The sequence below is a fragment of the Cygnus olor genome, chromosome 5, assembly GCF_009769625.2.
Source record: "Cygnus olor isolate bCygOlo1 chromosome 5, bCygOlo1.pri.v2, whole genome shotgun sequence".
NCBI lineage: Eukaryota > Metazoa > Chordata > Aves > Anseriformes > Anatidae > Cygnus > Cygnus olor.
In genome coordinates, this window is record NC_049173.1 from 36150787 (window position 1) to 36170861 (window position 20075).

General features: G+C 38.0%; 1 protein-coding gene across 45 annotated transcripts in view; it reads right to left on the reverse strand.

The window, feature by feature from the left end:
• Positions 1-20075, reverse strand: part of SIPA1L1 (signal induced proliferation associated 1 like 1) — a 215244-nt gene that overhangs the window by 6851 nt on the left and 188318 nt on the right. For 38 of the 45 annotated variants that reach the window (XM_040559410.1, XM_040559405.1, XM_040559397.1 and 35 more), the window contains 6 exons: positions 18961-19085; positions 16068-16186; positions 13193-13632; positions 7016-7255; positions 5793-5958; positions 2117-2360 (listed from right to left, as the gene is read on the reverse strand). In XM_040559410.1, the coding sequence (XP_040415344.1) occupies positions 2117-2360; positions 5793-5958; positions 7016-7255; positions 13193-13632; positions 16068-16186; positions 18961-19085 (1334 nt within the window). The remainder of the gene's footprint in view (positions 1-2116; positions 2361-5792; positions 5959-7015; positions 7256-13192; positions 13633-16067; positions 16187-18960; positions 19086-20075) is intronic. The other 7 variants (XM_040559438.1, XM_040559437.1, XM_040559433.1 and 4 more) reach the window with 2 other exon arrangements.

Sequence of the window (20075 nt, forward strand, 5' to 3'; positions counted from 1 at the left end):
ACCTAGAGACGTGAGGGTGAGAAGATTGACTGGGCACATGGGAGGAAGCTTCAGAAAGGAAGGGTCTTGAACAACCCGTTTGGACCAAGGCAAACGAAATTTGGGCACTGTGAACAGGAAGAGAGCACAGTCGGCAGGACACGGACCCACTGGAGGACAAACGCCACTAACTGCATTGCTTATTTTCACTCTTTTAAAAATATATATACTCTGATAACTATATAACTTCAAGAACTATAATAACTTTATAAAAATTGTTAGAAGAGTGGTATTACTGCCTGGGAAATAATGACCAGAAAAGCCATGCTTCATTTGCTTCATTGTTCAGAAATGTTGGATATTGAGTGTGTGTGTGTGCGTGTTCACTTTTTCATAAACTTAAGGTTAGCTGAGCAGTAACACTGAGGATTCTTGCATTAACTTCCCCAAAAAGGACAACTATTTGGGAAGTTCTTAACATGAAAATATTTACAATTCATAAAAAGATATGCAGAATTAGGAGAAAAAGAACTAACCATTTGATAAATGACTTTTTTTTAAAAGTGTGAGGTGGATTGCTAATTAAGACAGATAAATAAGTAAATAGAAGTATTTTTAGCTCGCTGTTCTCCCCTCTTCAAACCAAATGGAGGTGCTCTGGAGTGACAGATCTTTGTTATTAAGATCTTTGAATTAAAAGAACTCTGAATAGCAGGAAGCCAACAAACACTAGAGGTATTAAATATCCAGTTCTACTTAATCCTCCTCCCAGCAAAGGCGAGCAGGATGGGGGAAGGGAAGACAATTCACGTGTCACTCAAGTAGCTGGTCCTTTTATCACGCAGACCTACATTTCACAGAAAATGAAAAGTCTTCTTTTGTTGACAAACGTATAAAGCTTATGTGCTAGAAGGAATAATAGGTTTGGTGTGGAAGAGAACATGACAGTGAAAGAAGGTTTTGTTTTTTCTTTTTTGGAAAACACATGCATCCGAATGAAAAGTGCTGCTTTCCTCTACTACTCCCATGGCATCATTCATCTTCTGACCTCAAACCCTCAGAAGCCAAACCCATCAGTCAGTTATACATGTAACCAAGTCTGCAAAGTTATTTTAGTCCATATAAAAAGAACTGAAGAGAGCTTGGTTTCCTAACTCTTATGCAAGAAACATGTTATACGGAAACAACAGCTCATTTAAATGTCAGGTTCAACACTGAAAACTGATACCTGGTGATCACACACAGATTAAAAGAATTTAAAATAGATTTCTTCAGCAGCCTTCACTGTAAAAACGTATCCTATGTATCTCAGTACAGACAGCGCATAGGGCCTACTCTAATGAGTTGAACCTATCGGTAGTGTTGCATTTTCCTCTTGAAACATTAAAACATGAATGAAGCAGAACACATATGTACTTCTTCAGAAAACACTGCAGAATCCTACGCTGAGATCTAGCTCTTTTTGGAAAACACACTTAGTACACATATAGTTATGAGATACAGCAGGAACCGGCGAATGTCCCTTTCTCACCAACTCAGTAATTCATATAAAGTAACAAAACCTATCAGAGAATCTTGCTGACACTTTTCAGTAGACTAATGGAGGAAACTGAGTGCCTTCTTGACAACAGTTTACCAAGTACCTTTCCTTGTTGAGCTGCTGATGTGTGACCAAAATTAAGTAACTCAAGTCCTGTAAAATGAATAGGCAAGTGAGTGAATTGAAAACTAGCTGGAGTAATAAAGGCTGTTTCTAGCATAGCCAGTCATATAAAAGTGAATAAATGCTGGTGGACATACCATTATTATACCATACACCATTATTAACAGGCATACGTTATTTGCCCATTGGTCCAACTGGTCCTGATGACTCCTGGAGGAAATAGTACAAGCTTACAGCTGATGAGGCAAGTTTTTGTGCTCCTTCTGCAAGGTGCAGTTGCATGACCAGTCATGCAATCTCATACCCTCTGAAGCGAGGAAAAAAATCCTGTTCTATGTTTTCAGGTAGTTGACTTGACTCCCCTCATTTTAGCAAAATCAAGACGGAAGTACTAATTTGCTGTAACAAACTGTTTTCCTTTAACATAATCATGATGGATTCCTTTGAAAGCAGCAAACACGGAAACACCCTTACCATGTAGTGATTTCATTCCCAAAGTATACGATGGTCTCCGTAGTGGCAGTGACTTTGGGAGAGAAGGGTATGTGCTGGTGAACAGGACATCGTTTGGCATGGCTTGGTCCAAGAGTGAGGCCCGCGAGGCGAAGAAGTGGTCCCTTTGCCCACTGTAAATACTCTCATCTGACAAAGTCCTTTGCAAGGCACGCCTTGTAGTAGGAGTGCTGGGAAAGGGAGACTGACAGGACAGAGTGTGTGACTATACATTCATAAAAGAAAAGAAATAAAAAAGAAATTAAAAAATCAATACAAACTTTTGAAATGTATGATGAAGTGGTTTATTTAAACTTTTTTTTTTTCTTTTTAAATAAGAAAGCAATTGTTAACATAGTATTTTTTTTCCAGAGTGGATAAGGAAAGGAAACTAAAGGAACATGCACCAGATAACACATCAGATCTTTTTCAGCCAGTCTTACATTCTGCTTTTAAGTATTCTTCAAACTTCTACCAAGGTATAAATGTTAGCCATCCCTCATATAGAGCTCACATGTAGCAGAGATGATGTTTACAAAAACAAACTGAATGCTGCATAAAACAGAGCTCTCCTCATGCCAGGGGAGGCTGCATTCCTGCATGCAGAACGCCAACAAATGCCAACTAATTAATAGTCTCATATTTCTGAACAACTAGGAATGCCCACCGCTTCAGTTCTTCAGAATGATTCGTATGAAAATTAAATTAGTTGTCTCATGAGCTTGAGAACTTGTGTCTTACCCCCAGCATAATCCCAGCTTCCCCCAAGCTCTGCACACAAGGAAGCAATGCTGTGGTTAATCTGGAGCTACTACTTCTCTGGCCAGTGCCAGTGAGCTGCTTTCAAACTACACATACCATTCCCACCAGCAGAGACACCAATTTTGTACTCTACCAACTACAAATTTTCTTAAAACCTGTGGCAACATAACCATCTCAGACACAACAGTTTTTATGGTTTGGTTGAAATTTGATCCAAGGATTTCATGGAGAAATGGTAAACAGAGGAAGACCTCATCACCCTTATTTGCTCCGTAAGCAAATTTAAACAAGAAAGGAAATAATTCGGTTTCTGGAAAAGGCGATTAAGCATTATAGTGTGTTGCTCATTTGCACACAAAAAAACAGTTCTCTCAGAAAAAGGGAAAAGAAAAAACTGTTTACACAGATAATACTCTATTCCTGTGATCAAAAACCCATGCTCCAAGGTGGGAGAAGAATATGGAAGAATGACAATTGATACTCTACAGTGAAAGAATCTGCCAGATTCTTTTTTTTTTTTTTTGGCCAAAATATTACAAATCCAATATTGCAAGTTTGCTGCAGGTTTTGCTTTTATAGATTATGGATCAGAAATAATTAAGATTACTTTCAAAACCTGCTGTCGTGAAAAGACAAGGAAGGAAAGAGAAGCAGTGTCTCATGTCAACTTTGTTATGTCACCTTCTCCCTTTTGTGCTGCCTCCCTCAGAACAGGATTCATGCCCATCACACTAGGAACTTTGCATATACACTTAACACTACAAAAAAGACAACTTCTGGCACACAGTTGTCACTATGTTAATGCTGAGGATCAAGCTCTTTTTTTTTCCTTCTGAAAGGTAAAAGCTCAATCAGCAGGTTTGTGTTATGATCAGCTGAAAACTCACTGTTTGCCCTGAAGTGGCAAAGGAAAAGAAAGAGCCAATATGTCAAACCCTCTTCCTTTGAGGGTCCTATAGTTCACCTCATGCTAAAGAATTCAAAATCTACCAAAGAATTAGGAGCTGGAACCACCAATTAATGCCAGAACGTAAGACTAAAAGATTGCACAGATATAAACACGTGATGGAGTCGGAAAACAGAGGCAATATAGTTAGGAGTTGTCTTCTGATAATTCAGCAGAGGGAAGAGGAAAAGAAGGGTGACTTGTCTGAGAAGGTAAAAATCATTACAAATAGGTAAGGAGATGAGGAAGACTAGGAAGATAGTAAATATATATAAATAAAAAATATATATATAAATTATATATATATATATATATATATATATATATATATAAATCAAAGCCTAGAACAAATTCTACTAGAAAACAAAGCCTTTGGCAGCCGTCAGAAAGGTGGGTGGAGGTTTTTTGGTCTTTGTACAATGATCTGATGAGAGGCATTATCTTTTTTTTTTTTTAAACTGTCAGTTTTATGTAGTCAGAGCAATAATTTTTTTTTCTAAGATGAAATATAAATCATGCAGTGGGCAGAAATGACAGTTACTTTTAAAATGTAGACGATTTAATTTATTGGTGTGATAGTGTTGGTGACTTGCTGAAATTTATCAAAAGCATCACCTCAGTTATCATACTTGTTACAGGCATCAGAAAATTAAGATTAGGGTAGGAATGGATTCACTTACCCCAAAGCAGAAAAATAACAAACTTTGGAACATACACACTTTTCATGATCTTCAGGTGACCTCTTTAAACAGAATGGAATTTCTTGGAGTGAGACTAATCCCCTTGCTCAAAAATAACCAACAGGAGATGTTCTCATTTGCTCACATCTCACTCGCCTTGTAGAACTACCACAAACCTATGAAAAAGATATCTTGCCATTGGCAAGATTTTTTTATCCAGCCTCAAAGGTAACATCTGAAATAATCTGTGCACGGAACCTAGCTCTTACAAGTTTTAATAAGCCACTTTGGGCTTTTGCAAGCAAAGAAAGAAGTTGCTCTCTCCTCTGCATAGTTGCTGTGGAAACCATCTGGGCTTTAGGTGATGAGCCTGAGCTGTTAGGCACTGACTGTATATGGAGACTACAGAAATCAAGGCACTCTCTTCAAAATGATGGACTTTTAAAATTAATATATACATTTTATAGTTATTATACACACATTATGGAACACCTCAAGAAAAGTTTTATAACTCTTTATTCTGTATAAATATTTGCTTCAGTTTAGGGAGCATTCTTGGTCGTTGTGAAGTAACAGGATTAGAGAGGCATGAAAGCATGATTATTGCGATACTGTCAGCAAGTCACAGTCTAGTTCTGCAATCAGAGAAGAACAATTCAAATGGATAAGACAACATCACAGGATTTCTCACAAGCTGATGGTCCTAAACGTTCTTTGCAATTAGGCATACTAGTCTCTGTAGATTTGCACACACAGTTGTAATACTATCGCAGTGACTGAAATAACAAAACTGTTCCCCAAATGTTTTCCTCTAGTAGATAAGTCTGTGACAAACAGATGACTTTCTGCCAATGATGAGCAGTCAGAGAATGCCTTGCATTTCATTTTCCTGTTAAAGGTGAGAAAGGAAGAGATCTTATCTGAGAAACTCTGAGGCCAACAATGCAAAGTACTGAGTAAGCTCTGTAAGAATGAACACTTCAGCTTTGGCTACTTTGAAAGCACACAGGATTTTCTACACAGAAATCTTAGAGCTTCACAGCCTTCATCAGTTTCCAAACTGTGACACCCTGTGCTGTATTAGTGATATGCCTGGGCAGCAATGAACTCGATCATCAAATACTTATGAAGTGTAACTTTACACATTTCTGTTTTGTGTCAGCAGAAGCATGTCTCGGATCAGAAGACAACCTGTGCATTGCTCTTAAGGTATCTCAGATTTTACTCAGCTGTGACAAGAAAGAGATAGATGACAGACTTTCTAACATACCTTAAAGTTCTTCTGGGATTCAGGTGTTGGACTATCAAGATCTATCAATTTCTTCAGGTCTTCTTCAACGGTGGACTTGGATGCTCGTTTTGGTGATGCTCGTAGATCTCTTGCTGATGCACGCAGCCGAGGGTGGGCCATTTCATTGCCATCACTCTGGTGACGTCTTAAATGAAATGGAACAGACACATTCAGGTCTCAAAGCCCTGGGGCAGGAGGCATGAATGAAACAAAATTATAGCATCCTCAAAATTTTAAAAGACAAAAAATAGGTAAGGGGGCACGAAAAAGGATGGGAGTTTCACTAATACAGCAGAGCCTCATCTTAATGAATACCTGTTGAAGCAAACAATTAGCAATACATGTTAAGGCTGTCATCCATTTCTCAATAAGGGACTGAATCTATTAAAATAATGCATATTCTGCACTAAACTAAAAATAATATATGTCTTAAATGAGCCAAAAGCAACGAAACAACCAAGTTCCTTTAATCTTCCAACTGGCTTTTTTTACTGCAGATTTTACAAAGTTTCACGATCTCCTTTTGACAGTCAGTGATTGGCATCACCGTGGAATTCTGCGTTGACCCAATAAAAGCCAAGAGGAGATGAACAAATTGTTCTGGAATGGGCATTCCAAACCACCTGCTTTCGAAGCCATGCTAGATTGGAAAGAAGAGTATTTTCACTGGAAAGTTGTTTCTTTATTTCTACTCCAGAAGAGATGGCTTTGTATTGTAACACAGAGATACCTTGCCTTGCCTTCAGTCAGTTAGACCGGATACTGGCAGCAATCTAGGCAAGGTACATGGAATACCACAGAGCTCATACACAGCATGCACAGTACTACTACATGGATGAGAGGCTTAAGAAAGAGCTCAGCCTCTACATTAAGAAGATTTTTAATATTTGCTGAAATAACATTTTGAGTGACCTTTAAGAGGTCCCAAGGAAAGATAAGCTTTAATAGGACTGAAATCTGTACAGCACTCTAGAAATTGTAATTATTATTTTTGTAAGTATGTTAACAGGGAATGAGATTAGCCAACTATTAAATATTTAAACCCAACTGCAGAACTCTAGATTAGAGATTAAGTTGTACTGCAGAATATGCATTCTATTAAATAGTCTTGTGCTTTTCTGTACAGAGAAACGTCACAAATGTCAATACTTCTTTACAACTAAAGCTAATAACCAAAAAAGAGAACCAAAAAACATTCTTACTTTCTTGTATCCATAAACCCCACTGAGTTTATTGTCCCTTCTGGCTTTTTCCATCCGATCAGATACTTGCTAGTAGCACCCTGGCGAGGGTAGAAAGTCCTAGGACCAGATGAGGAGGAAGAGGAGGAGGAGAAAGAAGGTGCGAGCTGGGGAGAAGTAGCAGAATGAAGCTCTTCTTTAGGTGAGCTTCTGGCACTGGTGAAAACAACCGGGCTGGCAGAGTGTCGTGAACTCATGGTACTGGGAGAGAAACAAAGACAAAATTTGTCTCTAATGTGCGTTTATGCATCTTGTTCAACTATTTTTAAAGCAAAACTTCGGAGCACGCGATGTTACTCTTACCGGAGCAGGCAGAGTAGCAAAACCAGCTCAGTCTTTTTAAGGGATCTCCATGAATGTTTTATTAGAAACATCTCACACAGTCATGAAAAATTTTGTAAGCAAACTCCAAGGATGCAATCAATATACCACCCTCCCCTCATTCTTCTTTACAAATGGGAAACATAGGGCTCGCGGTGATTAGCAGCTTAAAAGTAATACATGAGATTGTAACTAATTAGCAAAAAGAACCCAAGTCCAACTTCTTGCTGGAAAGAAGAACAAAACATATTGTGAAGGAAGTTGAGCAACAAGGAACATCCTTTTGAGACTCCACAACAAACCACAAAAGAAACCCATACATCTTTCAAAAGAGGGCTTCCTGGATTTTGACTGAAAAGCAGTTATCATTTGCTGCTAAAAAAGACACTTACAAAAATGGTTAAGTTTGAGCAGGCCCCTAACATATGCCACAATTTGTTTAGCCAGAAGAAAGTACTGCAACTTATTGCTGGAAGAAGGTGGGGGAGGCTTCAGATGGGAGCTACTCTTTAGCTATGATGATATTAAAATCTCATGCAACTTGCATAATATCAGGAGAGCTAGTGCTCAAGACAATATTTACTTTAGCAACCTTAAAAGGTCAGGCATTTCTAGCTATGGTTAGAGTAAAGCTTTGTGTACAGCCTTAGTATGGAAATAGCATTATGTATATAGAGACCAATTTTCCATCAGCTCTTTTCACAACTTAGCCACATTTTCTTCCCTGTCTCCAATACTGCAAGAAAGGAATATGAAACAGATGGACCTGTGGGAAAGAACAGTTTCTGACTGAGAAATAAGAATTAGCTGGAAGGCTGAACAAAGTCACTGAACAATCTTTTCATTCTTAGCTTAACAGGAAATTTTTTAACACTTTTTATATCTTGATGAAACAAGGCATTTTCAATGTCCATTTTCAATGTCTCTCAACAAAACAGAGAAAGTATTTGAGGTTAAATCTACGTTGCCACCTGGAAAAATAATCTCACCTACATTTAGCCTTACAGAAATCAGTTATCTAATCTATGCCACTTGTCTAGCTCCTGTGGTAGCCAATGCAGAGAGAAATACCCTTGGAGGTGATTCTCCTCATCTTAAATTAGGTGTCTCAGACAGGGAGAATCATGCTTTCAAGTTTCTCCTCTCTCTCTCTCTCCTGACAACAGATGGCTTCTAAAGAGTCACCTTCAACTACATGTTCCACTTCCAATTGGCTGAAGTGAAGTCCCAACAGCTAAGTGCTGTGGATGCAAGGAGTCTGAGCGGATGGCAGTCTTCCCACCTCAAACAGTGCCAGCTGCTGCAGGCCATACTTCCTCTGAATGTATGCGGGGATGGTGGGGCAGTCCCCCATGTTAGGGGGGAGATGCATCTCCCCATGTGTACACAAATCAGGCAACAATAATACAGACTTTGTATTATAGATCCTCCCCATCCGTACATTGTAAGGCCTGCACAAAAGATGGCAGATTGGAAAAACATAGGAAGGTATTTCTCTCCATGAAGCCCATATATTTGGTACTGCACATCACAGCCTTTATTTATAATAGATGCAAGTAAACAATTTATAGCAAGAAAGCAGAGAAAAATAAGATCTAGAGGTAGAGGCAATACATTTCTCTTCATTCCTCCTTCTCTGTTCTTTTTAAATACTGAAAACTCCTACACATGCTGAGCAAGCCAGCCCATCTGCAAGGCATCACCCCTGCAAAATTAAAATACCAAGATTTGTGGAAGATGTACATCTTTAAAGAAAACGTATGAGGTTTTTGTTTTATTGTTTTGTTGTTGTTTTTGTTTTTGAATGTTTATGCCCTTCTAAATACATTCAAGAATTGGAGAAGCCTTTTGTTTCAGTGTAGGAAAACAGAAGCTCTGAACACACTTCGGAATTCTTTAATCCCACCAGGTAGCTCTCAAGGAAGTGCTATATATAAGAAAAAAACCTTAAAATTAATTACAACTCCTAGCTAGTTTGCTAGTGTTGACCCTTAACATTACTATACACAGAGGACAAAAAATGATGTTCAATATGTTCTACATTAAATGTATATCTAAAATGTATATAATGCATAACTTAGTAATGTTTTATTATATATCATACAGTATATAAATATTGTATACTGTAAGTACTACTATTTTAATATTTATTATAATACATATCATATATAATACATGCTAAGAGCAGCCTGGCAGATGAGCAAGAAAATTAGCATACAGTTTTTAATATACTTTTGTTTTAAGTGTATTGAATGTTTTGAGCTGTGGTTTTACAATATAATATTTTGGGAGGATATTCTGCTTCAGGAACTATGCGCAGAACTGTGGAAAGGCCTGAAGTTTTTTATCCTACATGTAAACACAGGCAAGTCAATAGTATACTGATGGAAAACTGTAACAGACACCTGGACCAGCCTGATTATATCTGGAAGGAATTCAGTCCTCAGTCTCAGGACCGAGAGAAAACCTTTTGCTACTGGTGGTTCCCCACTTCCCAGCTGGAATATTGTGACAGGAAGGGTTAAATTAAGGAAAAATTCTGATACTACATGACAATCTGCAAGAAGTCCAGATGAGTCATTCATAAAAGTAAACTGTTAGACATAATCTACAATGGTTAAATATTAAAAATATTCTAAGTAATTAAAATAGATTAGAAATATTCATACTTTTTCTAAACCACATAGGTTAGGTGGAAATGAAAGTCTGATTTATTTATTTTTTTCCTAGGGAATTCATGCCATCAGCGCATATGGCTTCATTTAATGACATTCAGCTATAATGATTCTGTATAATTACTGGCCTACATAATGCAATTCTCCTGGGATGCTATGAGAAATCTGCACAATCATCAGGAAGGACTTTGGAATGGGGGTGGAGAAGAAAAGTAAAAACACAGCCAGAAGCTCTGCTGTAAAAGTTAATCACTATAATTTACATTTTGCCACCAATTCTCAGGTACAAGTTCTTTTATGCACAATCAAATGATCTGAACACTAATTGTTGCTCCTGTCTTCTACAGACACAAACACTCTAATTTGTGGCTATTTTCTTTTCTTTTGTCACTGAGTTCTTTTCAGGGCCAAATTCCTTTTCTTCTTGCTCAGAAACCCGACTCCAAAGACGTTGCAGGCATTCTGGCATCCACAAGGAAAAGGTAAAAAAGGAAGAAGCCAGCAAAGGATAACAATTTAGAAAGTTAAAGAAACACAACAATTAAGCTGTTCGTTTCTCACAAGAAGTAGCTTGTTCAGAATCCTCCTTTACTCTCCCCTCCTTGAAGCAGGCAGCTGCGGTTACGTTTGTAAGTGCCAGGCTAACAAGCCCTTGTCTCCAGCCCCATCTACTCCTTCCCATGTCCCTGGTGCCCCTCCTATTGGGTCAGCCTCACTATTTGGGAAGCCATGGAGTCAATGGGACAGGTGAACAGATCAGACTGGAGAAAAAAAAGTATTTTTTAGCTTTGTTACGTTTTGGCTTGATCACCTCCTGGAACAAGCTGTTTTGCCTGCACAGGAAGAGCTATGTGAGTGTTGGGAGCGAGCAGCTGGACCGAGGGTCTCCTCAGCTCAGCATTGCTGTTCAGTGGGTAACCATCAATCGAGGACACCATGAGAAACAAAATGACAGCTTTTTGCCCACACCGTGCCTTGGCTTTACTGCAAGGCATCAAACACATTTTCTAGTCTTCAAAAATGTAAAATAAGGAAGGAGTACAAATCAGTCTGCCTTCTTCTCCACCAGAATAAATTATGTGGGTGCAAGGATTGTAGTGTTTCTCAAGTATCTTGTCCCATGTGTTCTACAAATTGCTACTATCCCTCTCCTTTGCAAAGAGCTGCATTTAAATCTGACTTTTAAACGAAATAACATAAAACCTTGGGAACTTTTATCTGGAAATCTCAACAGCCTGAAAAAAATATGTAGATAAGCATTTCAGTATCATTAGAGAAACATCAATTACATTAAAACAAATCAACCAGAGAACATAACATTTTGAGACAGCGTTCATATAATAAATAATGAGACAACGTCTTGGTCCAAGTTTGCAATCAAGTTGCAAAGTATATCATATCCATGGAAGATAAAAGGTAAGAGCTGTCAGGGTGAAGATGTATTCCTATTACATTTTCTTGGCTTTTTTACTGAACCAACCCTGTTTGATGCTCAGAAACCAGAGGAAACCAGAACGTAGATGCACAAAGATGAGGTATGTATTAGGCACACATTTACAATAAAGCTTCAAAGTTATAGATGTTTTCCATTTTTTTTGAACTGCTTTTGAAAAAACACTTCCAAATGGAAATGTGTCTTATAACTTTACTGTTATCAGCATTTGGTATAAAAATCTCACATGCAATGCTGCTGCAAGTTATGTTCAGAGAAATACCGCAAGGCACTTGGCAAATTCTAACAAACGTCAAGCAGAAATGCATATAAACACGCATGTCTTAAAATAAAAGGTATAACACTGTAGATAACCACCACTTAGATTTCTACCTCCAAAAAAAGGGGTAAATGCTAAGGTTGCCTAAATTCTAAGTAAATCCCTGTACACAGTGTTTTCTATAGATTTGTTCAAGCCCTTCATACATATACAGCCACTGGAAACACCAGTCTCAAAGACTAGGATGGAATTTACACCAACTGAATACGAGCTTTAGTGCCAAAAATGGTCACCCATAAAGAGGCAGAAAATCAGACTGGGACCACCATTAATAGATTTAGTCAGAATTACCATGACAAATTACATGGAGACAGTTCATTGCACTACAGTCTCTATGACAACCTCTGTTTGCAGCTACGATACCAGGAACTGTTAAAGTGTCTGATAAACATCTACCTTTGCCTAAATGTAGCTTTGCTCAAAATGAATAGCAAAAGATGCTTCAGGCTTCCAGCCTACAGGTATTTTAGCTGTACACTCAAAAAGATGTGCCTTAAGAATAAAAATGCAATAGTCAGGCTCCACAAGACCAACAAATTTTGATGATCACATAGGTTCCTGAAAAAAGCTGTTTTTTCTTTTTGTTAGTATGACTGAGTATTTTTCTAAAAGCACACTGAATACTTCTTCAATAATGAGTTAGGAAAATGTTCTAAAATATTTTATGCCTCTAGCAGCTCCACTGAACTTGTAAAGTGGGTATCTTCCATCTGAGGTGTTCAAGCACTTTATGTGCGTACTTGATATTTCTAGTTTTACAAACTGCAAAACTGAGGGAAAGAGGGAACGTGACTGTAATGTGTCATACCCACAGCTTGCAGCAGAATGAGTTTAAAAGATATATGCCAGCACTCCCAAGCAACTTGCTCTCAGTCCTGATCATGACTACAAGAAGACTTTTAAACGAGAAGACTTGTGGGAAAAAAAAGTAAAAGACATCTGAAACATGTACTTGCAAGACTAAAAAATAAACCCATATTAAACTGTGCATTACTAAAAGGGAGTGATCTCCTTTCTAATTTGTATATAAAATATGTAAGATATTCATCTACGTATATGTATATAAATTTGCAAGATATTCCTTATAAATGCATCAGGCATGTGTCAGTCTTGTTTAATAGCAACAGTATGGAATATGTTGTCAAATACATTCCTTAGTGTTGTATGCACCAGCAAATGCAAAGACTAAAGTTGGTCTGGATTTATAAGCATTCTGCATAGTAAGATCTCTCAAAACACTGATCGATAGCCCGCTCACCGGTCAAATAGAAGCCTCAACTTAACATCCACTTATCACTTTTGGTAGGCTAGAGAGTGAGAATGGGAAAATGAGTGTGGAAGGTGTCAATCTCATAAGAGGTGAAAGTTACCTTGTATGTGAGACGGCATCACTAAGACTATAAGCACTGTTCTCCCTTGTTAGAGGATTGGAGGCTGGTTGACTCTTGCTGTGAATATCCAGACTCAGCGAAGACTCGGCCTTTCGGTCTATGTGGCTCTCTTTTTCTAATGTCCTGTCTGCAATGGAGACCACTTCACTGGAACTGTGCCACAGTGGTGTCACTTTCTCCTTTGTTAGCCCTGTCCGGGGAGATGTTGCTGCTCCCAGAGAGGCAGTGCTGCCATGGCTAGGTCCATAGGAAGTGGTATCTATGCCACTATCTGCAGAAGTCCCTTGAAGGTAGTTGTAGCTGTTCAGCTCTGATTCAGTGCGCTCTCCACTGTCATACCATTTCTCATCACTGTGAGCACTGGAGGCATTGCTGGAGAGAGTATTGCTGCTGGAATGGCTGGAGTAGTGGCTGTCAGACTACAGAAGAAACAACAATCCAAAAAAAACATACTTGCAGGTTTATTTCAGTTTTATGGCAATAGAAAAGGAGGAGGAAAGGGTTATGGAAGTCCCCACTGCACAGTAGGAACTCTTCTACCTTCAAGTATTGGACAGGTATGTTTGGGAACCGAACTCGACAAATTTCATTCCAACACAATGTGTGCGCTCTGTTCTTAGTGCACATAAGCAGCTTTCACAAGGATGTGGAAGCCATGCCTTAACTACGCAGGGAAAAACAGAGATGTTGTCCCAAAATACTTTAAATTGTTTCCTTTCAGATACAATTTACTCAGCCTGGAGGAATGACACTGGCTGAGCTGTGTAGACTTTGACCTGTTTCATAGCTACTGTAATTGAAATATTCCAATTTAAGAGTCTGGTGTTTCAGAAAATGATACATAACCGATCCACAGAAAGTGCATGTTTCAACAATGCAATTGCCTATCAAAAGGCTAAGGTAGGAAAAAATAACAGCTGCTCCTCCTAACCCTTGGTGTATTTCCTCCTCGATAGTACTGTCCTTTGCAAATGGTCACCAAAATGCCATTTAACTATTCTGAAATTGTTTTTCCAAATGGCAGAATTGCAAGAAAAGAAGCTTTCATGCAATGCTTTGAAATTGTCCCATCAGGGCATGGCAGAGACTGGTTGGTTTCTGGGTTCTGCCCTTGGTTACAGCCAGCTGTTTGGAAGAAACAGAATGCCTTCAACTCTGCAGTGGGCATCCATTACAGAAAGAATTTCTTGCCATACACTCATCGCTGCTTAGTAGCTCATCTTTGAAGTATTTGTATTCCTCTCAATTTCTTAATTTTAGTTTCCATCTAAAGAATACATCTAAATTCTGATCACCTATGTAACTGGAACTGAAAAAAAATGGGTTTTCATTATGCAACGGACTTGTTTGGCAGGGAGATGGCCTAGGAATATGAGAAGGGACAAAAAGGACATTTATAACCACCTTCCCTATTTGCCTACCCAGCGTTTTACCAGACAGACACAGGCAGATCAAATGTCAAAGATGAAATACTGTTTCTGCTCTCACTGGAGAAGAGGGAAAATAGAGAATGGACTGATATTCAGAGCAAGAAATCTCAGCATCCACGTTTCTTATTATACTAAAATAAGAACTGACAAAAAAAGCAGGAGGAATATTAAGTTGATATGGACTCCTAGTTATCTCCAGTTAAATTTACTGTTTTTCATTGGGAACCGTATCACTGTCCCTCATCCATTTGTCTACATAAGAAAGATTTACAACAACAAAGACTAAAGGAGAAGAACGTAGGCATTAGTAATTCCACTGTTGCATTGTGCACACAAGCTAATGAGGTGCATATTACATCATTATATGGTCAAATGCATCACATGGAAAACAGGTCAATCTAAATATAAAAACTAGTTTGTGCTCCTAAGAATATGAAGACAGGTGTTTTGTTTGTTTTAAAATAATGAAGGCGTGTTGTTCTGAATTAATAACCTAAAAGAAACACTGCAAATTGTATTCAAAGAAGAATGCTGGTAAGCAAGAGCAAATAACAAGAACCAACGAAAGACCTTCTCACACCTAAATAAATGCAACTGGTTCTTTTAGCATAATCCTGCAACACAGGTCCATATTTTAGCTGATTGTACAGATAAACCTTAAAAAGTGGTCCAGCATACTGGACAACAGTTTAAAGGATATTTTCCTTTTCTTTTGATGTAGTGACAAATTATTTTCAAGACATTTCTAATTTATGAACGTTATTGCAGTTAATCTCTCTGTATATAAATCAAGAAGTGACAGTCTCCAAAACAGAGTACATACCTAACTGTGTGGAGACAGAAAGGCAGAATTTACCATTTAGAAATTAAAACAAAGTAAGAAAGACACTTAAGCTGTATTCCAGTGGACCTTTCAAAAGTACTCTTCTAATAGTGTGCAAGATAGGTTATGGAAAGGAATTAACAGCTACAGTAGATGAGGAAAGTGGAGAAAATAACAAAAGAAAAGCAAGACCACTTGTCTGTTTCAAAGAAGCAGCCTTCAGAGTCTTGCCTTGCACAATGTATTAGTCAACTTCAACTCTCACATGTGAGCCCTAGAAATAGCTTTGTAAACTCCCACAAATCCTCTCCTTATCACAAGATAACAGACAAGAAAGTGCTGATCATCTGTCAGTAAAACTTTATTAACTAACAAATATTTCAGCAGGCCTTCCTTAGCTTCTGTAAGGTTCAGGAAGTAATAGATCTGTTCTACTGCCTCCTCCTTAGTTTAATATGGAACAAGGCTTGACTATTTTTTCCCCTTTTTGTCTGCGTCTTTAACTGACACACTAAACATAACTTTGAACAACACTTTTGGTATCAAGAGCTTTTGAAGCAAGAACAATATATTAAATAATTCCTTTTTTAGGATAACTTACATGACCCTGCTTATTTGGAGACAAGTGAACCACAGGATCCTGTCTCATCAGTCTTCCACTGGGGCTTTCTCTGAAGGATGGCAGTACTTTTGATACTGCTGGGAGATGACATGTTGGTTCTGCAATACAGCATACAGTGATGTACTGAAGAGAGCATGCAGCACAACAAACTAAAAAAATGTGCAACTCATTTTACACTGCAACTTTTCCCACTACTACCAGTAGCCAAAAACTTTGAATATCTAACAAGAAATTCATTCCAAATGAAAAAAATACATTGAAACAAAACACAGGTGAGTGAGTGAGGGCCCATTCCTGCCTGGCGTAAATCAGAAAGAATTCACGAAAAATTTGCAGCCACCGTCCTGGCTTTGACAGAATAACCTGAGCAGTGCCTTGCTCCCATTGTCCAATAGCACTGCATCAGAACATTAACGCAGAGGAATATTCATTTTCACAGTGTATTGACATTGTATGTCTATATGTATATTGCCTATAGACAAGAGATTAAAAAACCTCTGAAGATCTGCATTTCCTTATATTGTATTCTACGCAAGGCAGGACAATAACAAAAGTCTACAGTGATGGCTTAAATCCACTTTTTTCTCCAGTACCACTACTACACATATTTCCTGTCAAAGTTAAGGTGAGCTAAATAAGTGTTTTCTAATTGCAGAAATAACAATCTGTTGAAATCACAACATTCCTGTAAAAACTAAGGACTGTAAATTGGGAAACTGCATAGATGTACAAAAGAAAGGAATGCTTTTTAAATTAAACCAGATAAAAGTGTACTGATTTAATTACTCATCTTACATGGACAGTTAAGAAGTGCTCTTTGCCAATTAATCTTTTTTTTTTTTTTTTCCTAAGAGATAACTATGGAGGGTCTAGAGGATGTTCAGGCAACCCTTCAGGACATAACTGCTTTTTCAGACTCCAAGGCCAGTTTTTTAAAGGAATCTTTCTTAGTTGAAACTTTTTACATAGATCTTCTCTCCTGTGCTTATGCAGTATTTTGCATTTCTAGAAACACTGCTTTTAAATATAGTATGTGCTTATGAACATCACGTACTTCACAACAGCCATTGTAACTAGCAGTTCTTTAAAGCTTTCCTCAATACAGCTATGGTTTGTTCATCTCCATCTGCAGCATAACTGGCTTATTTTATTTTAATTATTTTTTTTTAAATAACTTGATGCTCCCTGGCAAGTGGTAACAAGTGGTTCTGGTGCACAAAGAACAAAGCTCTTCTGTAACTAAGAGTGGGCAGGAAGGTGTGAGTGTGAATTCACTGCACCTAATGCCTTATTTACCTTGATACAGATTATCCCAAGTGGAAATGTGCTTATTTGGCACAGAACCCAACTTTCACCTAGATTCACCAGACTGGCAATAAAGTCTCCAGTCAGAGATGCAGATTCCAACTGGCACTCTATGAATGCAGGACAATACACAAGAGATAAAATACAGGGATTATATGTCAGTACACATTTTTCAGCCTCTGCCAAATGCCGGAGATATTATCTACCACACATTTTTTCCTGTACTTTTTGGCCTTTATTTATTTTGCTAATATGGTGACTCCTGACATTTTAGAACAGAACTCGCTGGCAGCTCTGCTTAGTGCCAGCATCAACACACAACCATTGGTCTGCAAAAGTAATGCTGAGGAAAGGATCGGTTTTACATGTGTCGTTACCATCACAACAGTATCAAAACATGTGTGATTAAAAATCATTCTGTCAAAATGAGAACTGCAGATCAGTATAATCACAGCTCTTTAGCAAGAAGTATAGGGGGGAGTTGTGAGGGAGGGACTGACAGATGGTTTCAATAATAAGGCACAGCTCACTGAGGTTGTGAAGGTATGTGAACAAAGTACATCTCCAGAACCTGACGACCGCATTTCCCTCACAAAACTCCTGCTAAATTCACTGAACTTTATTCTGTTTTCAACACTAGTCAATTTATATAGAACAAGCAAAGAGTTACAATGCGGCAAAATGATCTGTATATATGCAAGGATGGAAAAAGTATGGAATTTTTTAATCTATGATAACAAAGTAAGAAAAAAACAATCTATCAATTTTGACCATGCTCATCATGTTGGATCAATGCTGTTTGTAGATAGCGCAGCAATTCCATTGGTGTCAATCTCAGTGGTATCCACGCAAATCAAGCCATAGCTGTAGGGAAAAGGTCTATGTGCAGAAACTCCAAATGAAGGCTTAACAATGCAAATCCTCAGTACCCAGCTGTTTTATGTAGTTAATATGTTCCTCCGGCTGACAGTTTAATTGCCAAGTGCAATGAAAATGTATACACTGGTGGAAGGCGATTACCAAGCTATAGATTTACTTCACTATTTAAACTTTAATTGCATTTTTTACCCATTTTGTACATGGTATTTTTATAGCTTCAATGATCAAACAATCAATTTGCATTTATACAGCACCATTTGAAAGGGAGCATCACAAGTACTTTACACAAACTAAGCAAAAAATAAACTAAGTTAAGTCACTTGGGAGAGCAGGTGAGGTCAAACAAGTCCTCAACAGCAAGGCAAATTATTAAATGTGTCCACCCAACTGATTCTAAAAGGACAGAGTGTTTCAGGGTAAAAGCATTAAGGTAGATTTAGCCCCATAGTCAAACGCAAAACTGAAATGAGTCCTTCCTCAGGTGATATTCATAGGTCTCAAGGACACAGACTGCCGAAGCTAATGTATGTTCAAGATCTAATTATTCATCCTGATGAACAAGGTTAACTTTCAAAGACACTGAAAAATACAGTGCTTAAGAGGGTTCTCCCTCTGCACAGGGACAAGTATTGCCAAAGTCACCTTGTGGTTAGCACCACTTGCTCGTTGTAAAGAATTAATTACCTACCCATCTGGTCAGCGATACTATCCTCACTTCTTTGCCAGCTGGGTGTGGATTTGCCGCTACCACCCGTATCTGATTGCGTGTTCTGCCTGTCAATGGAAGCAGGGGATCTACGGCTAATTCCAAACCTGTTGTAACACCCCAAAAAACAAAGCAGATAGTGATTTTAAATATGAATAAAGGGGAAAGAGCACTTTTAAGAAGCCAGTGTAAAGCAATAGGGCAGAGTAATGCGTAGTATGATTGATTTTCCATTTCATTTTTGTGGCAGCTCTCAGGACACATTTAGGACCTTTAATGCATAAGATGTACAATACACATTAATTTATTAATCATTTTTGAACAAGAAAATCTGTTACAATACATACAATTCAAAACCAGACCCAAACCATCCAGGAATAACATTACGGGCTTTCATTTACACAGACATTTACAAGGAAAGGTGACCAGACAGTTAAATAGTTACAGAAACCACAATGAGTAGAACATGAAAGTTTGGATAAAAGTCACATAGCAGAATGAGGTGTGTTTATTGGGAGCAGATTTTAAGGATGAATCCTCTTAGCTGGGGAAGTGCTACCTTGGATCTAGTCTAAGTGAGTATCTGAAGATTCATTTTGGAATCCCACAGATCTCAGCCACTTTCCCAGGTTTTAAGTGAAAGACTACTAGGTCATACTTTAGTGACGCACACATACATGCAAACAACACAGATTTATCTGGGGCAATATTACACTGCCAAATATTTTAATTAAGATTTTATGAAGTTGACTATTTTTTAAGGACCCCCAAAACCTGAGAGGTACGAGTTCTGTAAACTATGTAGTTTCAATCATAAAATAACTTGAGTTGATTAGTGCGAACTAAATACAGTAGTAGGAAATCGGGGAGGCATCAATTATACCTACTGCTGTAGGAGAAAGCACATGGAGCAAAAGAAGACTGGGTTCAATGGACTTTGTAAATCCTGTTAGATTAGTCAGATGGATTTTGGAAAACTCAATAAAAGGTTAAAGTAAACTTAAGCAGAACAATCTAATTTCAAAGGAGAGACCAAAATATACATGCATTATATGCCAAAGTCCGGAAGAATTAAAACTATAATTTTGTATTACACA